Source organism: Dicentrarchus labrax, unplaced genomic scaffold (genome assembly GCF_905237075.1).
Source record: "Dicentrarchus labrax unplaced genomic scaffold, dlabrax2021, whole genome shotgun sequence".
Lineage (NCBI taxonomy): Eukaryota > Metazoa > Chordata > Actinopteri > Moronidae > Dicentrarchus > Dicentrarchus labrax.
Window position 1 is genome coordinate 17,129,680 of NW_026136714.1, and position 16,502 is coordinate 17,146,181.

The 16,502-nt window shown below is 42.8% G+C and overlaps 1 protein-coding gene across 2 annotated transcripts in view; it reads left to right on the forward strand.

Moving 5' to 3' along the window:
- LOC127376136 (neurogenic locus notch homolog protein 1) overlaps nucleotides 1-15,857 on the forward strand; it is a 40,434-nt gene extending 24,577 nt beyond the window's left edge. Inside the window, exons 17-34 of one of the 2 annotated variants that reach the window (XM_051422745.1) lie at nucleotides 346-498; nucleotides 611-839; nucleotides 1,334-1,535; nucleotides 1,769-1,922; nucleotides 2,133-2,317; nucleotides 2,915-3,047; nucleotides 3,805-4,062; nucleotides 4,627-4,739; nucleotides 4,959-5,533; nucleotides 6,301-6,735; nucleotides 6,878-7,026; nucleotides 9,243-9,456; nucleotides 9,789-9,879; nucleotides 10,111-10,276; nucleotides 11,679-11,977; nucleotides 12,502-12,649; nucleotides 12,778-12,875; nucleotides 12,985-15,857. In XM_051422745.1, coding sequence (XP_051278705.1) covers nucleotides 346-498; nucleotides 611-839; nucleotides 1,334-1,535; nucleotides 1,769-1,922; nucleotides 2,133-2,317; nucleotides 2,915-3,047; nucleotides 3,805-4,062; nucleotides 4,627-4,739; nucleotides 4,959-5,533; nucleotides 6,301-6,735; nucleotides 6,878-7,026; nucleotides 9,243-9,456; nucleotides 9,789-9,879; nucleotides 10,111-10,276; nucleotides 11,679-11,977; nucleotides 12,502-12,649; nucleotides 12,778-12,875; nucleotides 12,985-14,388 — 5,006 coding nt within the window. In that variant the 3' untranslated portion in view covers nucleotides 14,389-15,857. The remainder of the gene's footprint in view (nucleotides 1-345; nucleotides 499-610; nucleotides 840-1,333; nucleotides 1,536-1,768; nucleotides 1,923-2,132; nucleotides 2,318-2,914; nucleotides 3,048-3,804; nucleotides 4,063-4,626; nucleotides 4,740-4,958; nucleotides 5,534-6,300; nucleotides 6,736-6,877; nucleotides 7,027-9,242; nucleotides 9,457-9,788; nucleotides 9,880-10,110; nucleotides 10,277-11,678; nucleotides 11,978-12,501; nucleotides 12,650-12,777; nucleotides 12,876-12,984) is intronic. The other variant, XM_051422746.1, reaches the window with a different exon arrangement.
- Nucleotides 15,858-16,502: the final 645 nt, after the last annotated feature.

Consider the following 16,502-nt stretch of genomic DNA (forward strand, 5'->3'; position numbering starts at 1 on the left):
GTGTGCATATTTGTAATTGTCAGCGGAAAGGTCGTACCCCCATAGAGGAAAGCCCATTTCAGAGTACCAAGCTCCAGTTTCTAAATGTTAGATTTAAATAATAAAAATTCTGTACACCCTTTTCTATTTTTGGTTACTTGGACACCTGACTGAATTATACTGCAGTGCAGAAGATTTGTACTTTTCTTTATGTATTTATATGGGTTAGAATTTGGACATTACATACTTATTCTCACTCCTTGTCTCTCATCTCCTCTTATCCTGTTACCCATATGTAGTTGTTTTGTGCCCGCATTCAAAGAGGAGGTGAAATTTACTTTATCTTCCTCTTCCCACCCCTCCAAGGCCAAACATGTGAGGTAGACATCAAAGAGTGTGTGAAGAATCCCTGCCGCAATGGAGCGACCTGCCAGAACACTTTGGGCAGTTACCGCTGTGGCTGCAAACCGGGCTTCACTGGACGCAACTGTGAAACCAACATCGATGACTGCAAGCCCAGTACGTTCTCCGGTCTCTCTCTCTCTCAGCCTATTTTGCTTAATTAATATACTGTAGACAAACCAAAAAGCCACAAGCTAAGTCGAATTTCTTTATCTCCCTGCTCCCACAGACCCCTGCAGCAACGGAGGCCTCTGTAAGGATGAGGTGCACGGCTTCCTGTGTACCTGCCTGCCCGGCTTTAGGGGCACAAAGTGCGAGGAGGACATCAACGAGTGTGAGAGCAACCCGTGTAAGAACGGAGCCAACTGCACCGACTGTGTCAACAGCTACACCTGTACCTGCCCGCCTGGCTTCAGTGGAATCCACTGTGAAAATAACACCCCCGACTGCACTGAGAGGTACAGAGTTCACAGACCACAAAGTGTCATATTAGTATCACAAAGTATCAAGAGCTCAGAGTATCATATTCAACACCCGCAGCTTTTGTCGTATGACATAAGACAGAGATGGCCAGTGGGCGTATTTACACAGGTTGGTGAATAAGGACATCTGTTCAGATCAACAGGTTCACTTGTTAATGTAGACTCCATTTTCTTGTCCACCACTGCCCCCTCTGGTGGAGTATTGACGTACACCAGCTGATCTCAACATCTCTTATATTGTAGCTGTCCCCATAAACGTAGGTTAAGTAGCCTGTGCCTTGTAAGTGTAACTGAGTTGATTGTTAAGATGCCAAGACTGGTGTCTGGAAAAAAGAACTAGGTTATTGTTGTTGACGGATCAGATGTGAATTTGCCTGCAGTTCAGCTAATATGAGTTTTATTGATTTACTCTCCTCCTTTATCTTGATAAATTTCATACAACATATTCTTATCTTTTTTTTTCTCTGCAGCTCCTGCTTCAATGGCGGCACCTGTATGGATGGAATCAACACCTTCACATGTTTATGCCCGCCGGGCTTCACTGGGAGCTACTGCCAGCATGACATTAACGAGTGTGACTCCAAACCCTGTCTAAATGGCGGCACCTGCCAGGACAGCTACGGCACCTACAAGTGTACCTGTCCACAAGGGTACACCGGACTCAACTGTCAGGTAGGGGGGCGTAGAGTGGTTTTATTTACTGTATGTGTTTCTATAGCCTTTGATTCCTTCTGTATATTTCATTGTGTAGTTACGCCCTGCTTAACACTGTAATACCAAAACCTTTGAACCAAGTTCAGCTCGGTTTTAACCTAGCAACCCAGCAAATGACCAAATCAAGGCGTACAGGCATATGTAAATTGATTAATGAATTAAGGTTGATGCTGTGTGTTTGCACCTTTCAGAACTTGGTGCGTTGGTGCGACTCGTCACCCTGTAAGAACGGGGGAACTTGCTGGCAGAGGGGAACCACCTACAGCTGCGAGTGCGAGACTGGCTGGACAGGACTTTATTGTGACGTCCCGAGTGTCTCCTGTGAGGTGGCGGCCAAACAGAGAGGTAAGATAGTTACCTAGGTTTAAAAAGCCTTTGTGTTCCTTTATGTGTGTGTGTGACTTACGCTAATATGTGTACAGGTGTTCTTCATATATCATATATTAAGTATTTGTTGGTGAAAATGTATGTAGGCTCGGCAAACCTCTCTTGGTCAACTTAAATTTAAAAAAAAAAGAAAACACTAAAGCCCACTGTCTCGTCCTCTCTGCGTAGGAGTCGATGTTGCCCATCTGTGCCGTAACTCGGGTCAGTGTCTGGATGCAGGAAATGTTCACTACTGCCACTGCCAGGTCGGATATACTGGAAGTTACTGTGAGGAGCAGGTGGACGAATGCACCCCAAACCCATGCCAAAACGGAGCGACCTGTACTGACTTTTTAGGAGGATACACCTGCAAGGTAACAGCACGGAAGAAAACTACTGTAACATGGAATTGAAATGTGAATTTAAAAAATCATGTCATTACAATCCTTTTTTTTATGGTATACATATCAGAGTCCGTCAGGTCTAAATAAAATTGCAACCTGTTTAAACTCAGTGCATTTTAAAGATTTGTATACAGTTAGTTGCTATTTTAGATTATATTGATTAAATTAAACATAATTTTGCGTTTCTTTTAATTTAATGTTGATTTTAATTGCAAATTGAGCCTTAAATGCCACGCTACTTGGTATTTCAAAAGTCTTATTACATTATCTAACTTCATCAAACCTCGTTTTTAAATGTCAAGCTGAAACAACATGGTGCAGTCCTAATGAAGAGGCCTGTTTATAAATAGAAGACAAACAGATTGGTTATGTTAATCTCCCCTGGAATAAAGGATCTGCCGGCCTTGGCAGGATAGAGTCCAGAAAAACAGCCAGGTAAACAAAAACCATCTTTGTTTCATGTCAGACATTGATTCTCTTCTCCCTCTCTTCTCCCTCTCTTCACCCTCTGCCTCTCCTCTTTCTTGGCTTCTTCTTCTTCTCTCTCTTGTTCCTTCTCCCTCTCAGTGCATGCCAGGATACACAGGGACCAACTGCTCTGACGAGATCAATGAATGTTCCTCCCATCCGTGCCAGAACGGGGGCACCTGCATTGACCTGATCAATACCTACAAATGCTCCTGTCCCCGGGGAACCCAAGGTCAGCAGACCCCACGCACACTCCTCCACACCACTCTGCCTCTCCATCCTCTCCTCCTTGTCTCCACGCTTCATTAATTAGGGCTTAACAGCAGCCAGGGCATGTCTGAAAACTCCTCCTCACGTCTTCCCTCCATCCCTTCCTCTGCTTGTCAAATATGCCATTGATTTTTCTCTCAGACATGAAGGGAATGTGTGTTGTAGGTCAGCCCAAAGTGCCAGCAGAGTTGGGCGTATCCCAAAAAAAACAACATGTTGTCGGAGGTATTTTGATCAAGACACAAAAAAATGTCAAAGGCTTTGAAATAAAGTTACTTTTTTATTTTTTTATTTCAGATTTACCAGATTTTTTATCATGTAGTTTTTTATTTGATTTTTGAAGTTTCTTATTATAATACTTTTGTTTGTTTTTGATTTTTTTTATGTTGCTGTTGGTATTTCAGTATTTCATATCTGGACTCAATTTTTTGTCTTTAACTTCTGGCAATATAATAAATAGCGCTTCATGCTATAAGGTAATGGTAAGGTCTCCATGTTAAATGTAATTGAGGGAAATGTAGCAATCACTTACTGAGGCAAGAGCAGATGAGGTAGATTTAGAGAGAATGATTCTACCACTAAAGTAGATTATGTCACATTATCACAAAGGAGATCCTGTAATGCATTGAACACTACAGATCAGATTGAATCCTGCAGAAACTATTCTGTATCTAAAGCTCACATTACTTATCCCTCTCCCCCTGCCATACCTCCCTCAGGCGTGCACTGTGAGATCAACATCGACGACTGCAACCCGTTTACCGACCCAGTCACCAAAGAGCCCAAGTGTTTCAACAAAGGGAAGTGTGTGGATCGAGTCGGAGGCTACCACTGCACCTGCCCTGCGGGATATGTAGGGGAGCGCTGCGAGGGAGATGTCAACGAGTGTCTGTCCAACCCCTGTGACCCGCGGGGAACGCACAGCTGCATTCAGCTCACCAACAACTACCGCTGCGAGTGTCGCACCGGATACACAGGTAAACAGTTGGTCAGGGGGGCCTTTCATTGTGACGCAGCTCAGAGAATGAGGGAGAAGTTTGATTATGTGTGTGGCTGCTGTTTAGATTTTCAGTTTTCACATGTGATTCCCTACTCAACAAGAGCTGAGTCTATGTAACCCTACTGTGGCTTTACAGTTTTTGTTTATTTATTTTTTAAGGTTTTGTCCATTTAAAAAAAAAAAAGTACTTTGTTTTTCATGAAATATTGTTTTTATGGGCCTATGTGATATTGAACTGTACAGTTAAATTAGTCAATTGATCAATTAGGATTTACAGAAAATGTATCAATTTTAAAATTGCCAACATTCTCTTGTTCCAGATGTTTTCTTTGTCTTATGTGATAGTAGTTGTAATGGTTCTTTGGGTTTTAAACTGTTGGTCAGACGAAACAACTTTAGGAAACAGGCACATCACACAACAGATTGATCAACAATAAAAATAATAAGTTGTCACCCTAAATTGAACACATAGTGGAAAATGTGAGGATATTTTTGCAACAATTATATAATGTGATTCTGTTTTTTGTGTCTGACTGTGTAGGTCAACGCTGTGACACAGTGTTTGATGGATGTAAAGGAAAACCGTGTCGCAATGGAGGCACCTGTGCTGTCGCAAGTAACACCCCACACGGCTTCATCTGCAAATGTCCCCCTGTGAGTACCTGCACACTCCTGCGCACACACACACACACACACACACACACACACACACACACACACACACACACACACACACATTTATGCCACTAAATCCGACACACTGGACCTTTAAATCACATGCATTTTCCAAAGGATTACTAAAGTAAGGCTAAAATAAAATTTTAATCCTTATTCAGATGTTTTTTTCTTAATCATTTTGTCCTCTTCTTATAGGGCTTTACCGGCTCCACATGTGAATATGACGCCCAGGCCTGCGGCAGCCTCCACTGCCGCAATGGAGGTACCTGCATCTCCGGCAACAAGACCCCCAAGTGTCTGTGCACCCCATCCTTCACTGGGCCCGAGTGCCAGTATCCCACAGACAGCCCCTGTAATTCAAACCCGTGCTACAATGGTGGTACATGTGAATACACCTCTGAGGCACCGTTCTACCACTGCGTCTGCCCCACTAACTTTAACGGTCTCCGGTGCCACATCCTGGATTACAGCTTCCAGGGAGGGTTCGGCCATGACATCTTGCCGCCGCCGTCGGACGTGGAGGTCACCTGCAGTATCCCACAGTGCAAGGAGGCTAAGCACAACAAATTTTGCGATGTGCTGTGTAACAACCACGAGTGCGGCTGGGACAACGGTGACTGCTCGCTCAACTTCAACGACCCGTGGAAAAACTGCTCTGCCTCACTGCAGTGCTGGAGATACTTCAACGATGGAAAGTGTGATTCACAGTGTGACAATGCTGGATGTCTCTACGACGGGTTCGACTGCCAAAATCTGGAAGGACAGTGCAAGTAAGTGGTGTTCGTATCTATAAAAATTGAGAAGATTCAAATAAGTTGATGTTAAGAACAGCATTTTGTCCCAGAGAGCAGATAAAAACAAACCTCACTTATAATTTAGATGAAAAAATATTACATTTTCTGAAACATTTTTGGATATTTACGTCCTGAAAACTTTAATTTTTTATCTAAAGCACCATGGTTATATTTTCCCGGGCCAGAATTTTACTTACTTTGAAGGATCCAGAATTTAGGTATTTGGTATAACATATCTGAACCTTTTGACTATAATGCTTACAATCAATGTTCAAGGCTCAGCTTTATTTTAATAATAAAATACAGGGTTGCGTCCCCGTTCAAGCTACAGACAGTAAATGTATAAATAGGTCAAATATGTTGAATTACAATAGAACAAAACAATAAAATAGAATGAAGCGGGATATAGAAAGCAGAACTGAAGGAAAAAAATCGAGGAAAAAAAACCCCGTTATATACCTGTAGTTATATTGTGTATACATACAGTGTTTATATATACACACACACAAGAAATATGTTTCATGACCTGCTTCTTTTTCAGCCTAAATAATGTAATATGTATTGTGAGAGCAGGACACTATTGAAATTCTGTTAATTTGTGACTTCTCTAAGGTCTCTATTTGTGTTTCTTCATGTAGTAGTGCTTGGTAGAACATAGTGTATAAGCGGTCAAGATACCCAACATAACATAATAAAGTACACATCCAAATGACCATACCCCTAACATAACCTTTTTTCTTCAGTCCTCTGTACGACCAGTACTGCAAGGACCACTACGCTGACGGCCACTGCGACCAGGGCTGCAACAATGCTGAGTGCGAGTGGGACGGCTTGGACTGTGCCAACAACATGCCCGAGAAGCTCGCCGTGGGCCAGTTGGTCCTGGTGGTTCACATCACCCCCGAGCAGCTCCTCAACAACTCCTTCGGCTTCCTGCGCGAGTTGAGCCGCGTCCTCCGCACCAACGTGATATTCAGGAAGGACGCCAAGGGCGAGATGATGGTCTACCCGTACTACGGGAACGAACACGAGCTGAAGAAGTACAACGTTAAGCGCTCAGTGGATTCGTGGTCAGAGGTTCCCGGCAAGGTACTGAACGTGGTGAAGAGGAGCCTGTATGATGAGGCAGACGGGAGCAGGAGAACGAGGAGGGAGCTGGATCACTTGCAGATCAAAGGGTGAGCAAGAATATTCAAAACCTTTTCACCCCTTAGCTATAGTGCAATTTTAAGGATTCAGTGTACACAATAGGTTTCACCGTGGACCGTACTTCTTTTGATCCAACATGGCGTCTGTATGTGGTCTCTCGTCTCTCTACAGTTCAGTGGTGCACTTGGAGGTGGACAACCGTCAGTGCTTCCAGCAGTCCACTGAGTGTTTCCAGAGCACCAATGATGCCGCAGCTTTCCTCGGGGCTTTGGCCTCCAGTGGCAAACTGGATGTTCCCTATACCATTGAAGCTGTTTTTAGTGAGTACATCTTATACAAGTTTGCATGAATCAGAGAAAATATCTATACACATTATTCCGGCCCGCAAGTTACAAACTGTTCAGTCTTATCATTTTCTACATGAGATCTCCAGGTTTTAACTCCTGCATGTATTTTCTCTACAATTCCAGTCATCCATTGGTTTCTTCTATGTATTAAAATCCAATAGCAGATTTGTGAGACTTGAGAGTTGTGTAATCTATTATAGGGGATGTCATGTTATTGTGTGGTTATAGAGTGCAGACTTTTCAAATCAATTTACACTCAAACAGTAGGTCTGGGGATATTTTGTCTTTTTTCTCTTGTGAATTGAATGAATTGATCGTATGAACAAGTACTCTCTGTGTACTCAAAACCTGGCACATCTTATTCTTCTGTGCCATAGAGATCCAAACATTAAATTACTGAACATTAAAATGCATCCCGCTGCTCACTAGAGCACCAAATGTGTATTAATCCGCCAGTCAAACTAGTCCCCACCAATTGCAATTTTACTTACGTTTGAGTAATATTTGCTGAAAGTTCTTAGCTGTTTAAGGAAATTGTTTTAAATGGTAAATGGACTAAACTTACACTGTACACTACACAGACCACACAAAGTGCTTTACACTACATGTCTCATTCACCCATTCACGCACATTCACACACTAAAGGCAGATGCTGCTATACAAGGTGCCAACTGCTCATCAGAAATTAACTACTCCCATTCACACACCCTCACACACTGACGGCACAGCATCAGGAGCAATTTGGGGTTTAATATCTTTTCCAAGATATCTGCCGACGTGCAGATATCTTGGGATTGAACCGCCAACCTTCTGATAAGTGGACGAACCGCTGTACCTCCTGAGTCACAGCTGCCCCTTAATTAAAACAACAAAAAAGCCAGCCTCATTCTTTAGACTGCATCACCACCCAACAATGATGTAACTTTGATACAGATTTGATGTTCTCTGTGACAGTTACACAACTCAAATAACTTCCAAGAGTCTGGTAATTGACTTTCACATGAGAGGAAAGCTGCCAGGAATGTTTGGAAAAAACAACCAAGAATCTAAACCACAACTGAAAGGTTTGCATAATGATTAGTTGTGATGTTAAATAAATGCGATTTGTTGTAAATAGGGTAAAACCACTAATATGATCCTTGAAGGCCTCGCTTTAGTGTCCAAACATGCACACTCATGCACTAGTGGATACGACACGTGCTCTTCTGCGCACAGTCAAACTGAAAGCGCCCTCTGGTCGGGTCCTAACCCTAGCACTCTTTGATTGTGTATTTGTTATGCAGCGGTGAACAAATGCAATTGTGAATCTCATGGCCTAAACAATCAATCCTTCCTTCAGTGTGTAAATCCACTGGCTTCAGGCTCCAAAATGGTTAATTGCTGCAAATCAACTCATCCAACCCCCTACTCACACAATATAACACTCTATCTCTACCTCTGTCTCTCCTCCTTTCACAGACATGTACACATATAAGTCCACAGATAACACACTCTCACACACACACACACACACATGCACGCACACGCACTTCATCCCACAGTGTGAGGGGCTGCTGCAACCTTCACCTCGCCGAATGTAATACCAGGACTTAATGCATCTCTAAGGGTTTAGGTTGGGGGAGTTTATCATTTCAAAATCGTTAGTGGAAAAAAAGAGAAGGGGAAAAATTGATCGGGAGTGTGCTAGAAGTTGGGAGTCTTTGTTATCTTGAAAATCCTAATAAATCCTTCGTCTTTACAGCTTAAAGCGCGTGCAGTAATTTGAAGTTCATTAATCCCCCTCCTTTTTTTCTCTTAAAGAAGAAATGGTAAAGTTGTCTCTTGGTACCCTGGGTTGAAAAGGGAGAGAGGAGGTGGTGGTGTTCTTTTTTTTTTTCTCCCTTTTTTTCTTTTTTTTTTATCACGCCCCATCCCTTTTTTTCCTTTTTTGATGAAAAGTGGTTAGCAATTCTGATTATTACTGAATAGATAGTAGAAGCTAGCTTTACAAGCGGTGAGGATTGTCAGTCAGTTCCTGGCGTTCGCTGCCGGTTGCGGTGTGTTTTTGGAGTGGGAACCGTTGGGCGAATCAGAGCCGGACTAGCTCTGCTCGAAACACTCAGGCTGATCCTGGGTGTCCTGGTCTATCTTCTGACGGTCCACGTTTGCTCCTCAGCCTATTTTGACCATGTTATCCCCTTTCCTACCAGGCGGAGTGGACCCCCAAACCTCACAGGAACTCTACCCAATCTACTTGGTCCTGGGCGGCGTAGGGATACTGGCCTTCCTCGGCGTGGGGATGGTGGCTGCCCGAAAGCGCCGCCATGAGCATGGGCGCCTCTGGCTCCCCGATGGCTTCAAGACCACAGAGACCAGCAAGAAGAAGAGACGTGAACCTGTCGGAGAGGATTCAGTGGGATTAAAGTAAGTTTCCGTCTATTCACCAGTGGCGCTCGGTGTCATCGGTGTACCTGTTTCTTTGCGGGTCAGTTGAAGAGCTAGTTCTGAGGGACAAAATGAGTGTAACTGGTGATCAGTCAAATTTGGGGAAGGGGGGTTTTGCCTGGATCATTAATGATAATGATATAGCAGGTTTAGGTGAGCATTAATTGACTTGTTGGGGCAAAGGGGTGGGGTATGGAATTAATCAATGCTTTTGTTTTTCGGCATTGCTGCACCATTAATGGTGAGTGATTCGGATGAGATGGAAGCAATAGAGTACGAGGATTTTTACTGGGTTTTCTGCATCTTCACAGGCCACTGAAAAACACCTCAGACATTTCACTCATGGATGACACCCAAAATGATTGGGAAGAAGATGAAGCTTCGGATGCCAAACGCTTTAGGGTAAGGAAACAGGAATATTACATATATCAAGGCAGCTTTTAAAGATTGCACTTTTGAAATAGCCTATAAGAGATTTGAAAATGATTTTATCGTGCATTTAAAAATTTTCTGAAGGCTGTTTTTGAAAATTGTATCATTTATTTAAAATCAAGTTTAAATGCTGTTTTTGTTAGGATTTGATTTTATCCATGCTCACTTCAGCCGCCTAACCTCTTGCTGTTTTTGTTTTAGCAGTTTGACGAACAGGCTATACTGGAGGTGGATGGCCAGACAGACCACCGCCAGTGGACGCAGCAGCACCTGGACGCTGCTGACCTGCGCATCCCATCCATTGCTCCCACTCCCCCTCAGGGTGAAATTGAGAATGACTGCATGGACGTCAATGTCCGGGGACCAGGTGGGTGACTGACCACTCTCTTACTATTAAGGAAATCATGAGGGCTCTTAGCCGATGTATGTGGGCAGAATCAGTGGATGTGGACAAAAAATAATCCACTGTATGGAAATGATGTATGGAATCAGTTTTTGGTGACTTAATGACAAAATTGACTTTGTGACAAAATTAGCTCTATTATTTCTGACTTTCCTTTAATTTATTTATTTATTTATTTATTTTTGTGAAGTACTGAATAGTTTCCTATCTTCATATCTCTAAAAATACTTAAAATGAATGAATTTGGAAAATAAAAATTACGCTTTGGTAGAACTGCTCATAACTTAAGTGCACAGTAAAGCCATGAGAGAAGGGGTTGCAAGAAGACAGTGATTTGTCTTTAGGTGTCACAAGCTATAAAGGTTGACAGATTGACTCTTAGCTTTTTGAAAGAACATTTCTAGTAGTGGATGTCTGCGTGTGTGAGACTTGATTCACACATTTTCTGAGTAAAATATCTCTTTCGTGTGGTTCTGTGTGCATGAATGTATGTGTGTGTGGATTGATTCATGCCTTTTCTAAGTGAACATTTCACTTTTCTAGTGTGTGCATGTATGCGTTTGTGTGTGTGTGTGTGTGTGTGTGTCTGTGTATCTGTGTGTGTGTGTGTGTGTGTGTGTGTGTGTGTGTGTGTATGTGTGTGCAATCGCGCATGTAGGAGTTGCTAAAGCCCCATGTCCTCAGGGTAAAGGATCTTCTTCAAAGCAGCCGGCTGGAAGCCAGGCGCCTGGGGGGAAACACTGATTCCTGATCAGATTAATCATTTGACCAGTAATGGGCCTCTGTTTTTTTCTATTCCACATTATAAAAACCAATGAAGGCATCAAATGCAAAAACCCAATTTTGTAGTAAGTGCCAAATTCCCAGAAGAAAAGCTATGAAAAATCAAAGTACCAGGGTTAACAACTTGAGAGGACACTTTTTTTCCCCGCCGCGGATCGATGCACTTGAATCGACCAAATCTGCGAGATCTGGGGCTCGCTATCCTTTTGAAGAGGAGAAAACCCATTCAAGTCGACTGACTGAGCTGCCTCTCACAGTTAGATATTAATGCTTCGTTTTTGCAGCAGCCTAGCTTTAGCAAGCCCCGGCCTCTATCCCCCTAGCTTCACTTTCCTTCTGAAGCTTCTCCTGTGCCGGGGCCTTGATCAGAATCCATTATCGAAAGGAGAGAGCTGTAATGATTCAACCCAGGCAAAAGTGTCAAATCCACATTCGATTTGTTTGTTGCTTTGTTTTGATCCGCCTGCTGCTTTGAAGTGCAGGCTCCTGACTTTTTTGCAGCAGTTACCGGGCTTGTGCTGTGCTGACCATGCAGTTACCTTTTTTTTCATAAACACGTCTCCTTTCTCCACTCTGTGTCCAGATGGATTCACACCGCTGATGATTGCATCCTGCAGCGGGGGAGGTTTAGAAACGGGCAACAGCGAGGAAGAGGAGGATGCCTCTGCCAACGTGATCAACGATTTCATCTACCAGGGCGCTAACCTTCACAACCAGACTGACCGTACAGGTGAAACCGCACTTCACCTGGCTGCCCGCTACGCTCGTTCTGACGCCGCCAAACGCCTGCTGGAGGCCAGCGCTGACGCCAACATCCAGGACAACATGGGCAGGACGCCACTGCATGCTGCTGTGGCAGCTGACGCCCAGGGGGTGTTCCAGGTGGGTTCTCATATACCAAATGTGTTTCCTAGGTGGTATAGTTAAAGTATTAGTGCTGAAAATAGGAATTAGTCAATTCACATAATCAATCACAGTTTAATTAAGTAATTTATCAAGCAAAAATGCCAAACATCAGCTGCTTCTCAAATGTGAGGATTTGCTGCTTTTCTTTGTTTTATGTTTCTGATAATTGAACATTGTTTAAGATTGTTAGTCCGACAAAACATTTAATGATACCACCTTGAACTAAGAAATTAAAAAGATTTTTACTATTTTCTGACATTTTCTGAACTAAACAATAAATTGGTGAATTCACATTCAGTCGTTAGTTGCAGCCCTAAAAGCTGTCAAACAATCTCTACACTATTGCAGACCAGAGTTACTGGAGGTTAGAATTACTTACTCACAGGGTAATTTGTGCATTTATTAAAATATCTGAGTCAGCCTTTGAAGTATGAAATTTTGATTATGACTATTGAATCGTGTTTAGCTCAGAAAGAGTAACCTATTGTATGTCTCTGTAGATTCTGATAAGGAACCGCGCCACAGACTTGGATAGTCGCATGCATGATGGCACTACACCCCTTATCTTGGCTGCCAGGCTGGCAGTGGAAGGCATGGTGGAGGAACTCATTAACTGTCATGCTGATGTCAATGCAATTGATGATTTCGGTAAAGATTCTCTGTTTTATGGGTCTTATGAGTCCAAAAATCATTTTAATTTAGTGAAGTCCAACGTACAGCCTCAATTGCATCAAAAGAGCACTTTAGATCTAATCACCCTGTTTTTGTCTCTTCAGGTAAATCAGCTCTGCATTGGGCTGCAGCAGTAAATAACGTGGAGGCTGCCATTGTGCTTCTCAAGAACGGTGCCAACAAGGACATGCAAAACAACAAGGTAAAAACAAAACTCTCGTCCTCCTCTTAGTTCCGTAAAGCAAGAATGGAACATCTTTCCGAAACCTGGAGCTCGTCTTAACGTGTTATCTCTTTTCTGTCTGCCTCAGGAGGAAACCCCTCTATTCTTGGCTGCCAGGGAAGGAAGCTACGAGACTGCCAAGGTCTTACTGGATCACTTCGCCAACAGAGAAATAACTGATCACATGGACCGGCTACCTAGAGACATTGCGCAGGAGAGGATGCATCACGACATTGTGCGCCTGATGGATGAGTACAACCTGGTACGGAGTCCTCACATGCATGGGGGGTCACTCAGCACCACGTTGTCACCCCCTCTCTGTTCGCCCAACGGCTACCTGGGTGGCATGAAGCAGCCTCAGCCTCAAGGTCAAGGCCAGGGCAAAAAGGCACGCAAGCCCAGCGCCAAGGGCATCGGCTGCAAGGAGGGCAAAGACATGAAGGTGAAGAAGAAGAATTCGCAGGACGGGAAGTCCGGGAACCTCCTGGACAGCTCAGCCGTTTTGTCACCAGTCGATTCCTTAGAGTCTCCACACGGTTATGTGTCCGATGTGGCCTCGCCGCCCATGATGACCTCACCTTTCCAGCAGTCACCATCTGTATCCCTGAACCATCTGCAGGGTATGTCCGACCCACACTTGGCTGTTAACCACATGGTGATGCCCAACAAGCAGGAGCTGGCTCGAATGCAGTTTGACCCATTGCCTCCCCGACTGACCCATCTGCCTGTATCTGGCTCTGGTGGCCAGAGTGCAATAAACGGCCAGTGCGATTGGCTGTCCAGGATGCACGGCAGCATGAGCCAGCCGGGCCAGTTCAACCCCATGAGAGGAACTCCTGGTGGTCAGGGAGGTCTGCATCAGGGAGGGCAGCACGGGATGATGGCCTCCCTTCACAACGGCCACCCCACCACCAGCCTATCTCAGATGATGAACTACCAGGGGATCCAGAGCACCAGACTGGGTCCACAGCCCCACATCATGCAGCAGCAAGCTCAGCAGATGCAGCAGATACAGAACCTGCAGCAGCTCCAACAGCAGCAGCAGCAGCAGCAGCAACAACAACAACAACAACAACAACAGAGCATCCAGCTGCAGCACCAGAACTCAAACACAACCAACAGCCAGAACTTCATCAGCGGGGAGCTCAGTTCCCCGGAGCTCCAGCAGGGCACAGGCAGCTCCAGCATGCCCATCCACACCATCCTGCCGCAAGAGACCCAGATTATGACCTCCTCCATCAACCAGTCAATGCCCAGCACTCAGTTCCTCACCCCACCCTCCCAGCATAGCTATTCAGGCCCCATGGACAACACCCCAAACCATCAGGTCCAGGTGCCTGACCACCCCTTTCTGACCCCCTCCCCTGGCTCCCCCGATCAGTGGTCAAGTTCATCTCCTCATTCCAACATGTCCGACTGGTCAGAGGGCATTTCAAGTCCACCGACAAGCATGCAGTCGCAGATTGGACATATACCTGAACAGTTCAAATAAAAAGCTTGTATCTTTATGCCCAGATGAGCTGCTGTATATTTTTTTATAAAAAAAGGCACTCTTTGTGAAAAAAAAATTGAAAAAGGGCAAAGCTGTAAACATGATTTAGTAGGACATTTTATACGCTTTTATACTAACAGCAACTCCTGTGTTTCATTCATTCTTTTTATTTATTAATGCCTTATTTATACGCATTGCCTGCTTACAGAAATTTCGGGGATCCATGGTGCTGGGTCATATGCAGGACCGAGAAAGTCCTTTAGAGAGACTCTTTTCCTTTAGTATTTCTTTTCTGCAGTGAAGCCTCAGCATACACACTGGGTATTTATTTCCTTAAGGACTTCTAGTATTTGCCTTTTTTTCATATGATTTCTCAACCTTTGTTTATATTTTGTTTTTTTCTTTTGTATAATCTTGTTTATAAATAAACTTGTGATTAAGGGGCATTTTATAGAGCACATTTTAAGTTTCAGTGTTATTTCAGTTTGTTGTAAGTGTGGGAAATATTCTTAGTCAGTCGGTGATAAACAAGTTGCGAATGTTAACAGAGCCGTTTTCCACAATTTCCCCCCTTTTAAAAGATCATTAGTTACACTCTCTAGAGTTGTGTACATGTCTTGAATCAATTGAACAACATTATGTTGTGCCTCTAGATTTGATTGCCTTCATATGTATGTAGAGATGTGGTGGAGATGTGATATGTTGTACAGTATACAGCCATCTTGGAGATTGGCAGTTAAGACAGGCTTGAGTATCTGTTAGTCCTGTGGTGTTGGAGAACTGGCCCGTTGGCCACAGTGTATGTTGTTGTCCAGAGGGAAAAGGAAACTTCATTTCCCCTCTCCCTCCTATTAGTTTGAGCCTATGGCTGTGTTTTTCCTTTTGTAAATATGTTATGCATTTCCCTTGTAAGCAAGATTTTGTTTAAGAAATCTGATGTCTTAAGCATGCAATTTTGATAGGTCTCGCACCAGTCAACAGCCTCTAAAATGTCAAACAGAACAGAATATATATTTTGTATTTTACTGTCCCTTATGCATAAATAAATTTGAACTATATACAAATAGATACAATATATTGTTAGGAGACTTTTTTCTCATAAAAAGGGAAAATACATAAATATTGAGGTTTTATAAATTCATATTTATTTACTGTTCTGTAACACATAAAAATCAAGTGAGGCAACCATTTGTGCATATTATAATTTTTTTGTTACATTTTGGTAAAAAACTGTTGGCTAAGTTCTCAGTTGTGTCCACTTCAATGCTTTGTGAGACGCTCCCTCGTATAGTTTGCAAAATGTTATAATTTAAAAAAAATATTAGGTTGTAGTAAAATTGTAATATCTGCAATATGTTTCTTTGCTCTTATAAAGTTATAATTTGCAAGAAATGTATTTCCCTTTTTCATTTTCAATCTGTAAAAATGTTTCTTGTTATAATAAAGGACACTTGTGTGTCTTAAACTTATGAGAACTGTCTTTTATTTACTTTTTTTACTTACTATATTCCTGTACAAGATCTCTAAATATCAATATATTCTTTAAACACTGTGAAACAAGTGATTAGCTAAATAATTATATATCTACTACAATAAACACATAATAAGCACATGCCTTTGATAGTTCTGGCTAACAAATAATAATGTGTCATTCAATTATTATTAAGCAACGTTTCTCTTCATACATTGGGCACTGCAACAATTGAATCTTTTATATTTGCTAACTATATTTTACGTAGTATGTCTCCCTCTAGTGGTGGTAACTATTAGCTTTGAATATCACAATTCATTTACCTTCATGAAAGGTCCAGCTGCTCTCTTTCTGAAACGTGTATATTGTGGAAACAGATAAAGCCAAAACTAAATAAAGAAATGTTTGCATAATCTATTGCCTTGGCTGGATTAACCTGTTAGGGTGCCCACGGCAGAAAATTAGGTACTGGGTCCCAATTAATCCGCAATTCCTGTTTACAGTGTGTTTCCTAAATAAGAATACTATCTGGCCCAATGTTTTCGGTGCGTTAATTTAAATAAACACATATGCAACATGTAAGCACAGAATTGGGTATAAATTTAAATATAAATTGAAGTTGTGTAAATTACATTTTGACACA